This window comes from Myotis yumanensis, unplaced genomic scaffold, assembly GCF_028538775.1.
Source record: "Myotis yumanensis isolate MYYU_CA2020_CCGP unplaced genomic scaffold, mMyoYum1.0.hap1 SCAF_15, whole genome shotgun sequence".
In the NCBI taxonomy this organism is placed as follows: Eukaryota; Metazoa; Chordata; class Mammalia; order Chiroptera; family Vespertilionidae; genus Myotis; species Myotis yumanensis.
This window is the reverse complement of record NW_027223766.1, coordinates 45,532,416-45,552,183: the sequence shown is the minus strand read 5'-3', so window position 1 is coordinate 45,552,183 and position 19,768 is coordinate 45,532,416. Positions and strand designations below refer to the sequence as shown.

Genomic DNA, 19,768 nt, shown 5'->3' with positions numbered 1-19,768 from the left:
TAATTATGCTATGTCTTGGTGTGGGCCTCTTTGGATGCATCTTGTTTGGTTGGGATTCTCTGAACTTCCTGGACTTATGTTTTTTCCTTCACCAAGTTAGGGAAGTTTGGGTCATTATTCACATAGGTTCACAATCTTTGCTCTCTCTCTTCTCCTTCTGGTACCCCTATGATGCAGATGTTACATTTCATGTTGCCCCAAAGTTACCTTATACTATCCTCATTCTTTTTAATTCTTTTCTTTTCACTACTCTTTTTTTCTACCTTGTCTTCCAAATCGATGATTGATCCTCTGCTTCATCCAACCTACTTTTTTATATTTTTAAAATTGATTTCAGAGAGGAAGGGAGATAGAAACATCAATGATGAGAATCATCGATTGGCTGCCTCCTGCACGCCCCCTTCTGGGGATTGAGCCTGGAACCAGGATATGTGCCCTGACTGGGAATCGAACCACAACCTCCTGGTTCATGGGTCGATGCTTAACCACTGAGCCACACCAGCCAGGCCCTGCCAGTATATTCTTGATATCAGATATGGTATTCTTCATTTCCAACTGGTTCTTTTTCATGATTTCTATGTTGTTTTTCATGCTGTTATAGTACTAAGATCTTTGAGCATCCTTAGAACCATTACTTTGAACTCTGTATCTGATACATTGCTTGCCTCCATTTCATTTAGCTCTTTTTCTAGAGATTTCTCCTGTTCTTTCATTTGGGGCCTATCTCTTTGCCTCCCCATTTTGGCTGTCTCTCTGTGTTTATTTTTATGTATTAGGTAGAACTGCTATGATTCCCAGTCTTCGTGATCTTATGTAGCAGGTGCCCTGTGGGACCCAGTGTGCAGTCTCCTTGATCTCCTGAGCTGGGTGCTCTAGGGATGTCCCTTGTGTGGGTTATGTGGGCCTTTCTGTTGTAACTGGGTCTTGATGCTGTTAGCCCATTCGTGGGTGGGATATTGATCCCCCAGGCTGGCTGACTGTGAGGCTCAACACGGATCAGGGTGTGCAACCTACTGTATAGGTGCTCTCTGTCAGTTATAATTTGCTTTGATCATGTGTCAGATTTTCTGAAGACACCATCCCAGGTTTCTCCTGGCAATTTTCTGGCTTTCTGAGTTAAACAGAGCCTTAATACACTACGTAAATACTCAGTCTGGCACCGATTCAGATGAGAAAGGAGTCTGCTTACCTTGTTCTCTACCTCGTACAGGGGCAATCTGCTTTAGCTGTCTAGAGCGGAACCAGCCATGCAGACCCCAAGTCAACCTCCATGACCTTATTTTCATGTTTGGGGTGAGCCCCTCCTCCCCTCTGCCCATATATTATTGTTATCTCAGCGGAGAGATGATAGAAAAATCTCCGTTGAAGTAGGTTATGGTTCTAGAGTGCTGACCTTCCCCCAGGGACTCCTTAACATGGAACTTATTCTTTGAGCTTCCTAGTCAACCATTCTCATGTTTACTGGCCTGATTAAAGTAGAGCCACACAATAGGGGGCATTAATGGACCTGGGGTCTGTCCACACTGCCCCTAAAATGTTTTTAAAGACTGAGTCTGTCCATGTCCCTAAAATGTTTTTAAAGATTGTGTCTGCCTTTCTGTTGGAAAAGAGCCATTGAGAATTCACTAAGCTAGCTTGGAAAAGTCTAAAAACCAATGTGTTAAGTCCTATATTTGTGGGTGTGATGTTTTTGTTTGTTTTTTCACAGATTGGTTGGAGGTAAAAAGTACTGGCTGGGAGTTACCTTCAAATTCATACTCAGTGGTTATTTTAATATATTAATTTTAGTATAATATACTAATTTTACACATGTTTTTAGAGTGTATATTAAACACATCTTTTGGACAAGTAAAACTCAACAGCAAATATTTTAAGATATACCTAGTTTTAAGACTAACAACCATAAAGAAAAAAAAAACACACAGAAAATCTGACAAATGTGAAGTTAAAGGACATTTTATTTACTGACAGATTAAGAACCGTAACTCCAGGTGGTGCAAAATGCACCATTGAACCCAATTACAAAGAACTGGTGTTAATACACAATTTTTAAGCAATGCTACACTTATTTTTGGCAAAGTGCTGTATTGTTTAGTCTGTGTATAAAACTGACCAGCTATGAACTAATCAGTATAAAAAATTTCTATAAAAACAGAAAAATTTAGACAGTGGCTCAAGAAAACAAGCTGCCATTTATGCATAGATTGATGTACAGTATACAACCTAACCAAATGTCCCTTTTTTAGATTTCAAGTTGTTGAAAAAGTTGTGTGTCCAGAAACACATCAAGAAGGCACATAGTGCAATCTACAATACTCTTCAGTTTCTATAACTGATGCCCTGCCCTTGAAAAGCAAATGTGTTCACAATTTTACTTGAGAAATAAAAAAACAAAGCCACTTTCTTTAAATAACATACACAGAATTATTAATTAAAGTTCCAAACCTCTGGAGGAAAATACAACCAAAAAGCAAGCAAAACCACTCACACACAACAAACCTGGAAACATACACATCTAATCTCCCCAAGTACTGGTTTTCAGAAGTCCATCCAGAAAACGAATACTAAAACTTCAGGCAAATATAGAGCAAAACTGGGCATTTAACAATTACACACTTTTATAAAGTAAGGAAAATTCTCAATAATATACAAAACATCATCCATGTAAGCTGCCTTCCTCTGAACAGTAACTTCTCCCACATAAAGGATACTGTTGCAAATAGAAAAATATATCCTTATCGGTTTGCTTTCCAGTACCTTTTTCTCCACCCTAAACCACTGTGATTGGTGTCAAATTTCAAGTGAAATTGGTACATGGCAAGGCTGACACCAAACATTATGTTGGTTTTCTAAATAAAGCATTTTAAATAAAACTTTAAGCATTACAATAAGTAGATACGGATGCCACTTATACATCAACCTGGCAGTGAAACATCCATGATAGTAGCCCCCCTTTTAAAAGAATTTAATCTATGTGTGGGCCGTATAAAATAAGATAGCTTTAAGATAACTTTAAGGTAACATTACAAACATATGCTAGTATCTCCAGTACAAGGAGCAGTCTCTTAACTGATTCTAAAAACAAAAAAAACTAATACTTGGAAACGCTTAAACTGTCTCCATTAATCTAAATTTAAGTGTCTATCTTCTAGTTGGAGTCCTTCATTTTTGTTTGTTTCCAACTCAAAGAAAATGAGGATAAGATACTCTTCTTTGCTCTTTTCTCCTAAAAATATAAAAGACAATACATGTCCTTGAGGAAGAGAAATAGCAAAGACAGATTCAATGAAGATGTGGTTACCAACCAGTGTGCTACACAGATCTGAGAAGTGAAAACAATAGGCAATGCTGCATGGCCCTCTCAAGTTTTAAGTAAATTGTCTTCTTACTAGAATCAAAGTACTGACACAACAGAAGGCATGTAAAAAGGAGCCGTTTGCATGGAAACTGGAAAAATGAACTGAAAATTAATGTTAAAAAAAGGAATAGGAAGTCAGAAATTCAAACACTTTGCACCTTCTGTAAAAAATTCCCCACTCAGCCAGCAATATAAATGCATTGCCACAGAAGATAATGGATGGCTGATTTTCAACTTTCAGTGCAGTATGTAATCCAATTAGCAAAGGAAGAAGTAATAAACATAGGATATACATTATAAAATGTTTTATTAACAAAAACACAAACTTTGAGAAACGTGGTTATAAAAACTAAGTAACTCATTCATAAGCACTGCTGTGTAAACCACATATTCCAGACTTTTTCCAAGTAACATTCTATATTATCAGTTTATAAACAGTCAGAGCACTCAATTCAAAGGTGTCTTATTTCTCACTGTGTGAATTTTTAAGAAATATGCATTAAAGCACATTGTAAACCACTAATATTTACAACAGCAAAAATAATTTATTTATAATAAATTGTATTTTGGCCGTGTTTCAAAGAATACTTGTCAACGTCATTACTGGTGTATCTTGTACACAATAGATGCCTAACAAACATCTAATGACCAAGAACCTCAACTGAATGATGGAACTAGTTTCTTCAATTCTTATATGTGCCAATTTTAGACAAAAACCACAATATATCACAGATGGTGTGGTAGCCCTTACCCTGAAAAAATATCCCAAAGACTAAAATCATTTGTCTTCCAGGAACAAAGCATAACAAAAAGGTCCAGATAAGGAAAACAAAAAGGCAGTAACTGATAGAGATGTAAATGTGTTTAAGGTATCAGGAAATCTGAAAAAATAAAACAGGGCCACTCAGTTTTATATAGAAATTGTTCATGCTACCAAATAAATTCTCAAGGCTGAACTTCTATAGCTTGTGAGGTACTAACAACTTGCATGTAATATATGAAGAGATGCCCACGTATTCAGAGGCTTACATCAAGAAAACATTTAGCTGGTCTATTTTCAAGTTACCAATATATGGCCCTATAACAGACATGATGTGAAAACATACACACCCTCATGAAAACTCTACCTTATCTCCCAACTCAGGTAAACACAAATAGTAACAAATAACTTCTAGCTCAGTTTGACAAAACTTGACAGACTTGGCCCCTATTAGAAAACAAATAAATAAAGGGGTCGTTGAAATGGAAAGGGGAAAGGAGAGAAGGGGCTCTAGATTCTTGCTCTAGAGACATTCCTGGCCCTTCATCAACGCCAGTGGAAGAACCACCTCACGCCACCATCGGCTGCACGACTTGACCGTTTCTGACCCCACAATCCCAGTCTGGTCAGAAAAGAGCACAGCTCTTCACTGGAGAAAAAGCTCCCATGGCTCCCCGCAGTGAGTGCTGCAGGGTTCCTGAGAAATAGAGTAATACTTCACATAACTATATGCTGCTTTTTCCTCGAAACATTGCAGAGACGTGTACTTATTTAATTAGGTTTGCAGAAGAGATGGGAAAAGAAGCTATTTAATTTTGAAGGCAATACTCCTGTCCGTCAGCAGAATGTGCTCTGGATTGTAAATGTGTGCTTAACTTAATTTCAGAAGAAATCAGTGAGTGTGGATGGCTCAGCAGAACCCATCACAACTGCTGAGAAATAAAGTGACCGGCTAGCAGTTAAGAAAGAGATCTCCGTGTGGAGTGAACTGGCCTCCCTGGGCATCGAACGCTGCACCCCGGCCTCATTAGCACCAACACTCTGAAGAACAGTTGTGGCAGAAAAACTGCCACGGGCCCCATCCCATCACTAGATTCGTAGAGAGGCCCTTGGAATCTCACACAAGACCGGTGTGTACAACCCACTTCAAATCAACCGCCAGGGAGGTAACTGACGCTCCCTTTTGGCGGAGGAAACTAGCCAAAGTGGTTAAAGATTCTGCCTGAAGCCAGACTGAAAACAAAGGGTGAAAACTGAAGGAAGCCAACCTGTCGCTCTTCACTTGGACACCATGAGAAGATACCCCAAGAACTCCCTTCCTTCGCCTGCCACGGCACCAGGAATACAAAGCCTATCGCTGTCCCCGTGGGCAGGTATAACTATGAAATCACTCAAGCGCCTGGACAAGGATTTCTGAATTTACAGCTGATGTGAGGTGGTGATTGGGCAGAGCTGGCAGGAAAGAATCCGAACAACTTACATAGTGCACTAACGGGTTAGTTACGGACACACATTTTCCAATTGCAACTTCACAGGCCTACTCTAACCCCTCTGCACGTGAGACAAGTGCTCTCGCCCCACGATACCTGTCAGTGTCTGTACCCCGTCACAGTCACGCGGAATTACTGAATGCACTCTCCACTGACACTTAATGTACCTGAATTCCAAAATGAACTGCATGGCTAATCTGGAAAAAACAACAAAACACCACACACAGAGAAATATATCAAGTTTTCTTTCAAAAGACAATTCAGCCATAATTCCATTATAACTATGGCAACTATAACCTGTTAATGCTCATGTTAGTGTGTAAAAATGTATTCGTTATATACAGAAAAGATTATCAAGTACTGGTCAATAAAGTGTATGGCTGACCCTGAGAATAAATTTTTGCTTACTCAAAAGATTGATTAAGTAATACAAAATATAATGAAATTGAAAGATGCCTATTCTCATACTTGAGAAGAAATGTCTTTAAAATGCTAATTCATGTACATTTTAATAGATTTAAAGACATCACCAAACACTGTAATTGTATTGATATGTTTCCAAAAATATTCTGAAAAAATTTACCAAAAAGTAAATGTTAAGAGCAAGGCATTATGTGATACACAGCATGTAAATCTGGTTTTCAAGATAGTGTCTAAACGCACTAATAAAACAACTATGTGATTGGTCACCAAGTGGCTATAGAGACTTCACATCCAAACACACACATCCACACACATATGTACAAGCCAAGAGAAGCCAACCAACCACACTTGAAATTCTTAGTAATTGTACTGACGTGGGCAGGGCTGGTGGACAGCCCAGCCACTGTGCTTGACCTGCCGGGAGTGGCAATCCCTGGTAAGATTTTGGCGACGAAGGCTATTTCTGTTCAGAGCCTGTCTTTCACTGTGTTCTTTTATCCACTGGGAGGGGCGAAAACTCTTGGGTTGTTCCAGAAAAGCTGCATGAGCAGCAACAGCTGCAACATAGCAGTGAATGTGCTGCCCCACTTCATTTTGAGCTTCCACTCTGAAACAGAAACAAATGGGCATGGATTATATAACAGAGTATGTCAGCAATTCCATTTGCCACACTAATTTATGGTTGAATGAGAACTTAGTGTCTCGTGGCTGACAGACAAGTTTATATTTTGTGATCATTCTGACTGACAGTGGTAGAAAGCAGCCAACTTTTAATAGAAATATGCCATATAATTGACAGGTGGTTAATTAGGTATTTTTTTAAAAAATAAAAAGTGCTTTACACTTTGAATAAATTTCAATTGCAAAGCAAATGCATTTGCATATGCTTTTCTAGGAGGGAAACTAACATTTACTGAATATCTGCATTTACCAACTATTTTGCAAATATTCTGTATTTTAATTCTTGCCATGATCTTAACAGGAAAATATTTTAATTTCTAAGTTTTACTGAACAGAAATCCAAGGCACTGAGATGTGTTAAGGTCACAATGATTAACTAACCAGGATTCTAACAGATTTCACTGTGGAGGACATGGTTACGAAGCAGGTGAATACTGAGGTCCTGTGGCAAAGCGCCTTCACAGCGTTTCCTGTCTATAAGTACAATGCTCTGGGACACAAGGTTTACACTGTATTTAACAGAAATACCCACAAGGAAAATCTACTCAACACCTTCCTAGTAAGGAGCAGCCACTTATTATTTATATCAAAAAGGGCACATTTTGGAACAATATTTGCCTAACAGTATTATAAAGACCCTTGGCTATAAACCATATGATTATTATGTTTTCTATATTAAAAGCTAATGAAATAGGATATATCTAAACTACATTGAAGAGTTTTAAGATTTTTAAGGGATATTACACAGGAAAGGCAGTTATACTGTTTGTAATAACTAGAGGAAAACACTGTTCTTTTTTTAATACAGTTTTTTAAAAAACATAATTGAAGCAGGTCCCATTAAGAAACTAATAAAGAGAAGTTAAAATGAAGACTGGTTCTTAAAAGGTGGCACCTTGAGTCCTTAACCTCCCTGCTCAGGCTGATAACACATACCACACAGGCTCAAAGCGAATGTACTTACTCTGTGCCAGTGAGTCTTATAAGCAGCTTTTCCTGGCCCTACAATGTTAAATGGTGAGCTATTAAATCACTAGTAAGATTTAAAATGCTATTTAATTTTACTGTTAGAATGTAGTCAACTTTTCTATATTTTAACTGGTTTACTATGGGTCATGAAAGGCACATATTACTTAAGATTATAATATTTGTAAAGGTTAAAACACAATACAACACACACTCTGAAGCTCATCTGTAATTATAAAGCACCTTGTTTTTATGTGCTTTGTACTAATATCTTCAAGGATAAATAGAATGGAAATGATCTAACTTTTAAAAAACATGATTTATTTCCTGCTCAGAAAATACAAATAATTACTACATAGCCATTCTCCTAATTTAGGTAACACCTAATTTCTATCTTGATTTAGTAGTCCTTACAAGAATTTCAAATCCAAAAATGAGGATATTAAGAAATATTTTAGTTATTATAATAACTTGCATTACTTCATGTTCAGAAAGAATTCATATAAAGTTAAATGTGTTTTTTTGAACTGTTACATATGGAAAAGTACCTACTTAACTTCCCTGTGTGTCATTATTAAAGTATAAAAAGATACAAAAACAAGATAGAAGAAATGACAGTCTCACTGCTGCAGAACTACAAACATACAACCAAATGCAGTGCAGGGCCTGCACCGGATGCTGCTTTGTACAAACTGGATGAAATGCTCTGGGCTCCAGTGAGGAAATCTGAGCATGGTTTTTGTAGCAGATGCAATGAAATTTTACTAAAAAAAAAAAATAGGTGGAGATCACTGCCTGAAGAAGCCGATTATAAACCAGCATATGCAGCTTGATCTCATGTAGGTTAAAAATGGGGTATATGTGTGTGCACACGGGTGCACAAGGACATACAGGAAAAACAATCTGGAAGGCTATGCCCTGGGATCGCAGCAGTATTCACCTCGGGGTAGGAAGAGTGTCATTTCCAATTTCTGCACATTGGCATTTTCTATTTTCTGTAAAACATATGTACTGCTTCTGTGATAATGTTATTTACAAAGCTGCTGAATATATGTGTATATATACTTATATATAATATATATACTCATACATACAGACACATACTTTAAAATACTGAAGAGTATATATATTCAAATGACAGTAAGTTTAAAGTGACTATTCATGCTAAATTCTTGAATGGAATTTCTCAAAGGTGAAATCAGAATCAGGAAGAATTTTTAAGAACTGAAGAAATAATTTGAATAAAGTATGACACAGTTAAATCAGTATTACCTCCAAAAAAATTATATTGTAAATTTTTGTTGGAATGCCTGAAACACTGACCTCTTAATAAACTTATGGTGCTGAATAAAGTGCCAGTTAAAGTCACATTTCCCATCAAAGATCTTACCTAGTAGAAAGCCTGGATAACTATATAAGCAAATTGTTTTTCAATCTGGTACAAGCATATGTTTATCTTCCTTCAAGATAATCTACAATATCGAGACTTAAGAGTACAGCAAACTCTGGTAAAGTTAACAAATTAATGAGCTGTCTGGGCTTTGTTTATTTTTGGCAAACAGGAAATAGAAGATATACACAGTGGTCTAGTTTGCAGAGTCAGAGCTTGGACGATCCAAAAAGAGGCCCTTAGGAGGACACCACTAACTACAGGAATCAAGTTCACCTGCCCTTGCCAGGTGTTAAGGGAATTAAGGCAGTCGCAGCATCCTCGCTGTACTTTACCACCACAGGGAACCTTCCACTAATGTACGTCATGGACAAGCCAGACTTGGAGCTAATTAACTGCCATGAACTTTATTTTATGGGAGGAGCAATCTTGAATATACCCCCTGGATAAAGGCCACAAAATATAAGTTTGCTCTGGAACATACCAAACGTCACTGACCAGGCACTCTCCTTGAACCTCTCTAGGCCCTCAACCCACCTGGCATTGAAACAGCCTGTCAGACCACTCGGCTTCCCACCCATGTATCAACAAAACACTGGGTATGAAATCTTTCCTCTCTGAGGCAGAAAACAACTCTGAGCAAAATGTTTTAGTAAAACAACCATTTGACTTCATGCCTAAGATATCTCAGGTTTTCAAGGTTAAGAGCCATTTGAAGTGACCTCGCTAGGACCTCTTGGAGGAGAAGAGTTTTATTTTAAGACATACTATTCTTGTCAAATTTGCTACCCTCAAATAATCCGCTGTACAGTGCCAGGATTAGATTCTAAGCAGAAATGCCAGTCTTTTCTTTCCATGCATTAGCCAAATATTATATATGGAACGGCTCTCCATTATATAACTGGAGCATGCTACAATTTTTTTCTTTTTTCCCCCATGATATCTTATATTTGAATGTCATTCCTACAAAATCATCCTCTTCCCTTAAGTGCTTACTACTGAAAATTATTGAACATGTCAGCTTTCTGCAAAATAAATACATGTTTATTTAGGTCAGAAATGTTAACATGTGCATTGAAGACAATGAAAAAACTGATTAAGAGGAGATATAACTTTTTAAAAAAATCTAAATTGAACAAGTTTTTTATACCATCAGCTGGCCTTGTGCACTATGCACATACTTCCATAAATCTCTAACAAAATTACTCTTGCGCCTTCTAAAAACTTAGCTTTGGATTGTAGTAAAAATAAATAAAATACATGCTAACCAGATGCCTGTGGAGAGAAGCAAATACTTACGACGTACCTGGGGCCGCTGGCGTTGTGAAGTTCATCAGCCCCGCAGCTGGCCTCGTGGAGACCAGGGCAGGAGTTATGCACGGCGTACACAGACATGCTGGGGTGTTCGATGAGCAGGTTCTCCAGAGGGCTGGTTTCCACCTTGAGAGTGGTTAACCCTCCTGCGGTGAAACATGGCGGAGGGGTGATGAACCAGCTCTCTTCCATCGGACAGGACTCAAACTGGAGGAAGCAGGAATCACTTGTATCAGCCAAGCACTCAAGAGATGCAGGTAAACAGGAAAAGACTGAAGGATGTTCGGTAGGTGACTCTTCAATGATGTCTTCATCCTCGTCTTCTGCTACCGACAACCCAGTGCAAGTGTCTAGACCGGAATCCACATGCCGTAGAAATCCCACAGGAGGATGAGTGTCACAACGATATCACGTCAGAGAACAGAAAAAGGAGAGCGATTCTATTAGCTGATGCTCACATTCCTTCATTTTATTTTTTTTAATTTATTTTTACTGATTTTAGAGAGACAGGGAGAGAGAGAAACATCAATTAGTTGTTCCACTTATTTATGCATGCATTGGTTGATTCTTGCATGTGCCCCGATGAGGGACCGAACCTGCAACAGTGGCATATTGGGATGATGCTCTAACCCAGTGGTTCTCAACCTTCCTAATGCCTCGACCCTTTACTACAGCTCCCCATGTTGTGGTGACCCCCAACCATATTATTATTTTCGTTGCTACTTTATAACTGTTAATTTTACTACTGTTATGAATTGTAATGTAAATATCTGATATGCTATATGTGTTTTCCGATGGTCACAACCCACAGGTTGAGAACCGCTGCCTAACCAAATGAGCTATGCCGGCCAGGGCACATTCTTTTCTTTTTTAAAAAAATATCTTTTTATTGATTTTAGAGAGGAAGGAAGAGGGAGTGAGAAATAGAAACAGCAATGAGAGAGAAACATCAAATGGGCTGCCTCTTGCACACACCCTCACATCCCCCCCCCTCCCCCACCCGCCCTGGGGATCAAGCCCAAAACCCAGGCATGTGCCCTGACCAGGAATCGAACTATGACCTCCTGGTTCATAGGTCAACACTCAACCACTGAGCCACACTGGCCGGGCTATTTCTGCAATTTCTTAATACAAATTTTTATTTACTTTTAAGTCTTAAGAACCTTCAAAGTTATTGATTTTCTTATGCAAAATATAAGATGCAAGTGTTTCCACTTTTGCTTGATGATTAATGGCAGAAGATACCTTACCTATGAAGTCGACAAGAATCCATTCATCATCTTCCTTCTCACTAAATTCTGGTTCTTGGTTGGAAGTATTGCCTTCACCCACAAACATTTTGTTCAGTCTCTGGAACATTGTTAAGGCAAGATTGAGACTTTGGCTGGATGTCTTTATAGCTGAGATTTCAAAACCCTGTCTTCAGTCAGCCCGATGGCATTGACAGGAGATTAAAGTGCACAAGGTGCTTCCTCAGTTTAGGCGGGGACGAGAGTCATTATCCCTAAAACAAAACAGAAAAATAAGGTTATTTCAGATCAGCATCTCTTTATATGATATGTGTACGTCGTTTCAGAAGTGCACACACAGGGTTAGCCAGGTGGTTCAGTTGGTTGGAGCATTGTCCCATGCACCAAAAGGTTACAGGTTAAACTTCCAGTCAGGGCACATACCCAGGTTGTGGGTTCCATCCCCAGTCTGGGAGCGTACGGGAGGCAACTGATTCATGTTTCAATTCATTTCTCTCTCTTCTCTCTCTCTCTCTCTTCTCTTCTCTCTCTCTATTCCTCCCTCTCTCTCTCTAAAAATCAATTAAAAAACCAAACACATCCCTGGGTGAGGATTAAGAAAATTACATAAAAGTGCACACATACACCCTTAGAAGAAAGCACATGCCTTAGCCTCCAGTTACGGCTGTTCCTTTCCTGCAAGAGCCAAACGTAAGAACTGCAATAGCCATTATTTACAAAACATAAATGAGTGCTTAAACACAACCTTTCAATATCTTAAAATGTGAAATAAAAAGGAAAGAGTTGGCATAGATACAAAAAATAGACTGACGGTTGCCAGAGGGGAGGAGGGTTGGGGGACTGGGTAAAAAAGTTGAAGGGTTTTAGAAGTACAACTTGGTAGCTACAAAATAGTTATGGGGATGTAAAGTACAAAGTCGGGAATATAGTCAATGATGTTGTAATAACCACGTGTAGTGCCGGGTTGGTACTTGAATTATGTGGGGGACACTTTGTAAAGTACATGACTGTCTAACCACTCTGATGTACACCTGAAACTACACAGAATGTAAACTGTAATTAAAAGATAAAAAATTTTCAAAAACGGAATGGATTCAGTGCTTGTAGAATTTACTTTCACAGCCCAATTCAGGCTGTGCCTCTGGCCTGGAAGGTTCCCATGCCGCCGCCCGCTCCCAGCCTGTCCTGATGTGGCGAGCACTGTCACCCACAGGACGTGGACCTCTGTGGCTAGAGTGACAGCTTCTTCAGGGCAGGGACAATGCCATTCATTTTTGTTGCCTCAGCTCTTAGTGCAGCATCAAATCCAAAACGGAAATTTAACTGTTTATCATACGAATTAGGAACGGTTTCTTTAAAAAAAAAAAAAGGAACGGTTTCTTGTAAATAAAATGGTAATTCATTCTAGAATTCATTTTTTTAATAAGGTAAGAGCATTGTGAGTAAAAACACTATTGGAGACTTGCAAAAAAAAAAAAAGAGGGAAGGACTTTTTCACACCTTTGCTTTTACCATAAGGGATAAATTGGAATTTATTTTATAAATTTATACATTTAAATAATTTCAAGCTGCAATACTGCTTTTCTGTAAGTAGAGGAGCAAAAACTAGATACTACCAGTCTTGCAATATGATAGTCAATTGCCCAGGAGCTGCCGAATGAACCCAGCGATAGTGCCCCCTATGCCAGGCCCTCATCTTCCCCTGGCTCATTTCCTCTGGGCTCTGTATTCCTGGTGTGTGACTAGAAGCATACCTAACTGCATGTAAAATCGGCAAGTACTGCACACTTTAAGCTTCACAATTCCTACAGCTGGCGTGGAAAAACTGACACTGTAGAAAATGAAGGTGGAAACAGCCTTTCACTGTGCAGGGGCAGCAGAGGTCCGTGTGCCCGGCTCAGTGCTGGCTCTGCGGCTTCCGTCCTGTGAGTTGGGAAGTTAACACTGTTGCCACTGGCAGCAGTCCAGCTCAGGGAGTTCTGGTGAGTTCTAAATGAGGAACTCCAGCCTTGTCTGATCTTACTCCAGGTTTATGTATTCATGTCTCCCTGGTTACCTGAAGAGCATATCAAAGCTAACACCAAAGAGAACTTTTAATTTTCCCCACAAACGTAGGCACCGCCCTTCATCCCATGCTCAGTGAGCAGCGGCAGCATCCACAGTTACCCTTGGCTTCCTTTACGCCTGGCCGCCCGCCCTGTTCCCCATCCCTCCACTCCTCCCAACTGTCAGCAAGTGCTCTTGACTCCAGCTGCCTGTGTGTGGCTCAACCCACCTACTTCCCTCCACCACTCTCATCCTAGTTGAAGACAACCTTCCTGGTGTCCCCCCCAACTCTGCCAGTCACCACCTCCAAGGTGATATCCCTGATCCTACTCTAGTAAAATGAGATAACAGCCTGGCCAGTGAGGCTCTGTGGTTGAGCATCAACCTATGAACCAGGAGGTCACGGTTTGATTCAAGGTCAGGGCACATGCCAGGTTTGCGGGCTTGATCCCCAGTAGGCGGCGCACACTTAGGGGGCAGCCGATCAATGGTTCTTTCTCATCATTGATGTTTTCCTCTCCTTTCCTGAAATCAGTAAAAAAATATATACACAAAAAAATGAAATGAGATAATGCAGGCAACCTCTTGGCAAGGCATTTGGCACAAAGTTCTCAGTCAGTATCAACTATTCTACAAATACTTATTGAGCACTTATTAGGCATCAGATGTAGTGTTACATGCAGGGAAGACAGTAGTAAGTAAGGCCCTCCATGGCGAGTGTAACAATCGGTGTGATATATGCCCTGGAAGAGGTACTGGTTGTCCCTCAGATCTACGCAGGAGGAGGTCAGGGAAAGAACCCCTTCAATAGTGACTTTAATCTTGAGTGGCTGAGGCGATCAAGAACGGAGGAAGGGGAGAAGGAGGCACCTTCAGTATGTCTAGGATTCAGGTGGACAGTTGAGCGCAGGCTGGACGGGGCGACGCAATTAAAGGGAGGGGAAAGTCAAGGATGACCCAGATTTGGCCAACGGGAGGATGGTGAGACCATTTACCGGAACGAATTCTGCATAAGGTGCAGGTTGTGCATTCTGGACAGGCTGAATTTGGGAAACCTCACGGCATGCACCTGGCAGTGTCTAGTAGGCAACTGAATATAAGGCTTTGGAGCTCAAGAGCACAGCCTCGGCTGGGGCACAGACTTGGGAGTTGTCAACGCAGAGTGGGTGACAGAAACCATAAGAGTGGATGGGACCACCTCGGGAGGATGAAAGGTGCCTCACTGAATGACACTTCTTTTTCTCATGAGCATGAGCCTTGAATCCATAACTTCAGACTTTTGACATTTCACTTAAAAAAAAAAAATCCTCACCAGAGGATATTTTTCACTGATTCTAGAGAGAGAGGAAGGGATGGGGTAGAGAGAAACATCAATGTGAGAAACACTGATCGGTTGCCTCACGCATGTGCCCCGACTGGGGATCGAACCTGCAACCTGGATATGTGCCCTGACTGGGAATTGAACCCAAGGCACTCTAACCACTGAGAAACACCAGCCAGGGCTGACACTTCACTTCCAAAGCAATCACCGTTAGCTGTAAATGAGTTAGAATCTGTAGCTCATGAGATTCCTGGTTCATGTTTTTACATCCAAACTGGACTGTTACAATTGTTTGGCATGCTATTATGACTATGTAGTACTACGAATGTCTTCAAATCAATGACATTTGAATACTTTTGCAGTCACAACCCATCACCCTAAGCCATTAAATATGAAAACAGGTAAACAGGAAGTGTCACTTGCATAACAGTCTTCCCGAAACCCTTCTGGAAAGCACGTGGCCAAATCATAAGGGCTGGAGCTCTAGTCTGAGAATGCAAATTCAGCTTTATGTTCCATGTACAAGTTAGAAGAAAAGTGGGAGATGTAGTTTGCCTGACCTACTGTGGTGTGACACATATCCCAAAGATGGACAATCACAAGCTTTGGTGTAAATAAAGGTTTTGCATATATAAACTAAAAGGGGAAAAGTTAAACATCTCTTCTCCATTTCTCTTACATTATGGAGGTTAGGGGGTGGGACGGCAGAGGACACACCCACAGGAGAACCCTTGCTTATCCTAAGGGAACTCCATGTCCCCCAACTACATGGGGCCCAGACCAGACATACGGCAGCTGTAAGACAGAAGACATTGCTGGGGTCACTGTGGTTGGGCAGCTGTGGGTTCCCAAACTGCAAACTGCCCCTCTGGCTACAGCTTGTCCTGAACACACACCACCCTGTCCCAGGAAAGGGGTCTGTGTCCGGAGGAGCTTTTCCACGGGTGGCACACGCCCATCTTCTTTTGTTTTCCCGCAGTCAGAGGCAGCCGCCAAGTGTCCCAGGCCCTGCAAGGGCACCCAAGCTGGGGTGCGCCGTGTTCAGGAGCACAGCCAGGCCAGAGAGGCTCATCCTCATCTCTCGAGTCATTGCTGGTTTTTCTGTGACACACCTGTTGGATCCCAGGGGAAGGATACAGAACGGAGTCTTGCCTACCCTCCTGGTGACCCAGGGACTCTCTCTACCCAGTCACTGCCACTCTAGACCTTGGCTCCCACAAGAACAATGCTCTCCACCCGGCTGGTCCCATGTGGAGCTAAAGAGCAAAGCAGGAGGGACTTCACTCCTCACCACATGTCGCTGACTTCCTGATATTCACAACTCTAGGGCAATGACAAAGCTACAGTGAAAATCCCCAAGAGGACAGGTTTACAAATACAGCTCCAGAGTTCAGCCAAGAGGCCTAGGTGGGTGGCGCTGCTTTTGGGGGGGCACCAGCCTTAACGAGCCTCAGCTGAGCAGGCTCACCCCAGTGGAGAAAGAAAACAAAGTGTCTGTTGGGGCCCCAGCATTTCAAGGCAGCTTTGTCCCTGTCACCCTGGCTCAAAACACCTCCCTTTAAAAAATGTCCTTTTCATTATAAAATGAATAAAACAACATTATAGGAAGTTTAGAAAAGAGTTATTATTCCATGTCTTGTTGCAGCCATTGTTAGTGTAGGGTACATTTTGCTCTAGCCTTTCCTTCTACACGTTTCTTTTTATCATTAGTGATAGTCTAGTGAAAGCAGTTTCGTATCCTGCTGTTACTTAACCTTTCATCATCAATGTTTTGCATATTACACGAGTAGAACTGCTCTGTGAGCAGAGAAAGGTGGCTGAGTTGATACTTCTGGGAAGAGCATTCTAGTTTGAGAAAGGGGTTGCTAGTCTGAAGGAGCTTGTTAGCTTCTCACTGAGAAGGCACCAACCTACAGGCAGCCTGGCTCTGGTGTCAGCTGCTGTGTTTGATATCTTGGCTCTGCTACTTGCATCTTGCCTGAATAGGATATTTATTAACTTTTTATGCCTCAGTTTTCTTACCTCCAAAATGGGGATTAGTAAGGATTCAGTGTAAACCACTTAAAACAGCACCCGGCACATAGGAGGTATCCGGTAAATATTAACCAGTTCCTGTCAGGTGTTGACTGTGAGCAAGTAATTTAGCATCTTTGGGTCTGAGTGTCTTTATCTGCAAAATGTTTCTATAATAATCTGAGCTACAATTTACTGGGTGCTGACGGTATGTGACAGGGACTTGAGGTACTTACGTGTCCCAATGTACTACTAAGAAAACTGAGGCTCAGAAATTCAGTAACTTGCTCAAAAGTGACAGAGCCGATGAGGGGTGGAGCTGGCATTAGAGCCTACATTGCTTTTCTCTGCACAGGATCTCTCAGGCTCCTCCCAGCCTCAGCTCTGGCTCTGTGAACTTGAGAACAGCACTTTTCAGTTGGGTTTGGCTGCCAGTAGGCGGCTCCAAAAACAACATTAAAAAATAAAAATCCCACAACTTTGATGATCTAACTTCTGTGTACAGATGCGGCTTCTTGACAGTTTCGAAATACCAGGTGGCTAAACTAACATATCCTCATTGAAAAGCGGCCTCAAAATTATCTTTCTCTTTACATCCTGTCCCCCTCACTAGTCTAGAAAAATAAACATGCTGATTTGAGTAATTTAAAATCCATGTTAAACTTCAGGAAATTCAAGCAAGAAAGTTGTCGTTGCTTGTCCCACTTTGACCCTTATTCCTCTAGCTACAGGGAGGGGGGTAGTCTCCCAGGGACCCATCAGTGTTGGCCTGGAGGCCGAATGACAGTGGACAAAGACAGCCATAGGTGGTAAACCATGGTCTGTTAACCTTGAACTTTGAAAGTAGGGCCATTCCCCAAAGAAATATAAAGGAGCACTCGCAGAAAAGAACAAAAGACAGAATGAAAAGGGAAAAAAAGAGAGAGAGAGACCTTGGTCATAGAAATTAGTAAGACCCTGTTCCAGGCGGGGACCTTTGAAAATCATGCTGTCAGTTCAGAATTACAGTGGCCACAACTTAAAATCAAAAGCTTCCCAAGCGCTGTTCACATCTGCAATGAAAAATGTATTTCAATTACCGAGCAGTGTCAGGATCCTTATCAATTCCCTTCACTGATCCCCACAGGTCACTTCCCCCCATCCTTTCCCCAAAACTACTGTGTATTCAGAAAAGTGTTACTTTTAGCAACATGCGCAAGTCCTTCCAAGTTACAGATGGAAAGGGGTTCTTCCTTAATCTACTTTAAATTGGAATTAACAGGAGATAATGAGCAGACATAATTGGGCAATACAATGAAAACTAGAAAGCCTCCCTTAAAATTCATCTCCGTCTCTGAAAGAGAAAACATTCCGTCCTTTTAATGGGCCTCGGGTTTCCTATCCCATAAAATAACAAGATAAAGCACCCCGCATGTAGGGCGCCTCGCAAACCCGCAACCAGCGCGGATGAAAATGATCAGGACTTTAATCCCGATGGGGAGGCGCTCTTTGCACAGGTGCAACCTCAAACCGTGATGCGCAGAACCCGCAGGGCCACGGACCAGCCACGGACCCGCCACGGGGAGGTGGGCGGGCGCTTCGAACGCTTCGGCGGCGGCCGCGGGTTCCGGGAGCCGCCGGGCCCACGGTGCCCCGAGGGCGACCCGTCCGGGCGGGCGGGCGGAGGGGGCGCGGGGCGCAGGGACCGGGACGACGCACCAGGGCGGCGCCCAGGAGCCCCGGGCGGGCAGCCCAACGGCCGGGCGCAGGAGGAGGTGGAGGGGAGCGAGGAGGCGGCGGAGGAGGTCCGGCCGCGGCCCAGAAAGCAGGGCGCGCTCGGGGGAGGAGGCAGAAACCAAACACCAACCGCCACCCCGCGCCGGCCCGGCCCGGCCCAGGTCCGCGAGGTCGCCTCCGCCGCACCCGGGTCGCGGGCCCGCCGAGGGAGGGGAGGAAGCCGGAGTCCGGGGAGCGCACGGGCCGGGCGCGCGGGTCGGGCAGCGCCGTCGGGGCGGCCGGGGAGCGGACGCGGCCCCCGCCCCCCGCCCCCCGCCCCGCACTTACGTGGACCCGACCGGCGGCGGAGCAGCAGCGCCTCGCTCCGCGGGACCGGGCGGCGCGGGCGGAGGTAGCGGCGGCTCGGGGACTGCGCGGCGCCCGCCTCGGTGCTGCCGCTGCCGCTGCCCCGCCGGCCGCCTGCGCCTTTTGTTGTTGTGCGGCGCCGGGAACAGCTGATCCGCCGCCCCGCCCGGCGCGCCGCCCCTCCGCCAATCGGGGCCGCGGGGGCCGCGGGGCCGCCCTGCGAGAGGCTGTCGCCAACGCACGTGACCTGGCTCCGGGCCGGCGACGCTCCGGGTGAGAAACAAGCCCGGGCAACAAAGCGGGCGGCTCGGGGCGTGGTGGGCCCGGCGGGCCGCGCGGGGCAGCGAGGGGGGCGGGGGTGCAGCCCGGGGACCCCGCCGCGGGCAGGACGAACGCGGAGGCGGCAGAGCGCCCGGGCCCCGCCGCGCCTTGGGCCCGGGGTTGTGGATTCAAGTCCTTTGTTGTTGTTGTTGTTGTAGCTGCGAGAGGAAAATGAAAGGCATGGAGAGTGTTGGAGCCTGAAGACCCCAGAAGGCCCATCCAGGCCCCTGGAGCCCGAAACTGGAGCTGCGGCCCCAGCTGGTGTGGCTCAGTGGGTAGAGCGCGGCCTGCCGACTGCAGGGTCCCGGGTTCGATTTCCGGTCAGGGCACATGCCCCGGGTGGTGGGCTCAGGCCCCAGGAGGCAGCCGATCAA

The 19,768-nt window shown here is 43.3% G+C and overlaps 1 protein-coding gene across 3 annotated transcripts; it reads right to left on the bottom strand.

Annotated features, from left to right (window-relative positions):
- Nucleotides 1–1,940: 1,940 nt before the first annotated feature.
- TP53INP1 (tumor protein p53 inducible nuclear protein 1) lies at nucleotides 1,941–19,174 on the bottom strand. Of its 3 annotated transcripts, XM_070392221.1 has the most exons (5): nucleotides 19,056–19,174; nucleotides 11,633–11,886; nucleotides 10,375–10,732; nucleotides 7,677–7,714; nucleotides 6,551–6,638 (listed from the first exon to the last, which is right to left on the bottom strand). In XM_070392221.1, the coding sequence occupies exons 2-4, from the start codon at nucleotides 11,739–11,741 to the stop codon at nucleotides 7,693–7,695; spliced, it is 489 nt and encodes a 162-aa protein (XP_070248322.1). In that variant the 5' UTR covers nucleotides 11,742–11,886; nucleotides 19,056–19,174; the 3' UTR covers nucleotides 6,551–6,638; nucleotides 7,677–7,692. The 3 variants fall into 3 exon arrangements, with proteins under 3 accessions (XP_070248320.1, XP_070248321.1, XP_070248322.1); XM_070392219.1 differs by lacking the exon at nucleotides 7,677–7,714 and having other exon boundaries at nucleotides 1,941–6,638; nucleotides 19,056–19,170; XM_070392220.1 differs by lacking the exons at nucleotides 7,677–7,714; nucleotides 19,056–19,174 and having other exon boundaries at nucleotides 1,941–6,638; nucleotides 11,633–15,729.
- Nucleotides 19,175–19,768: the final 594 nt, after the last annotated feature.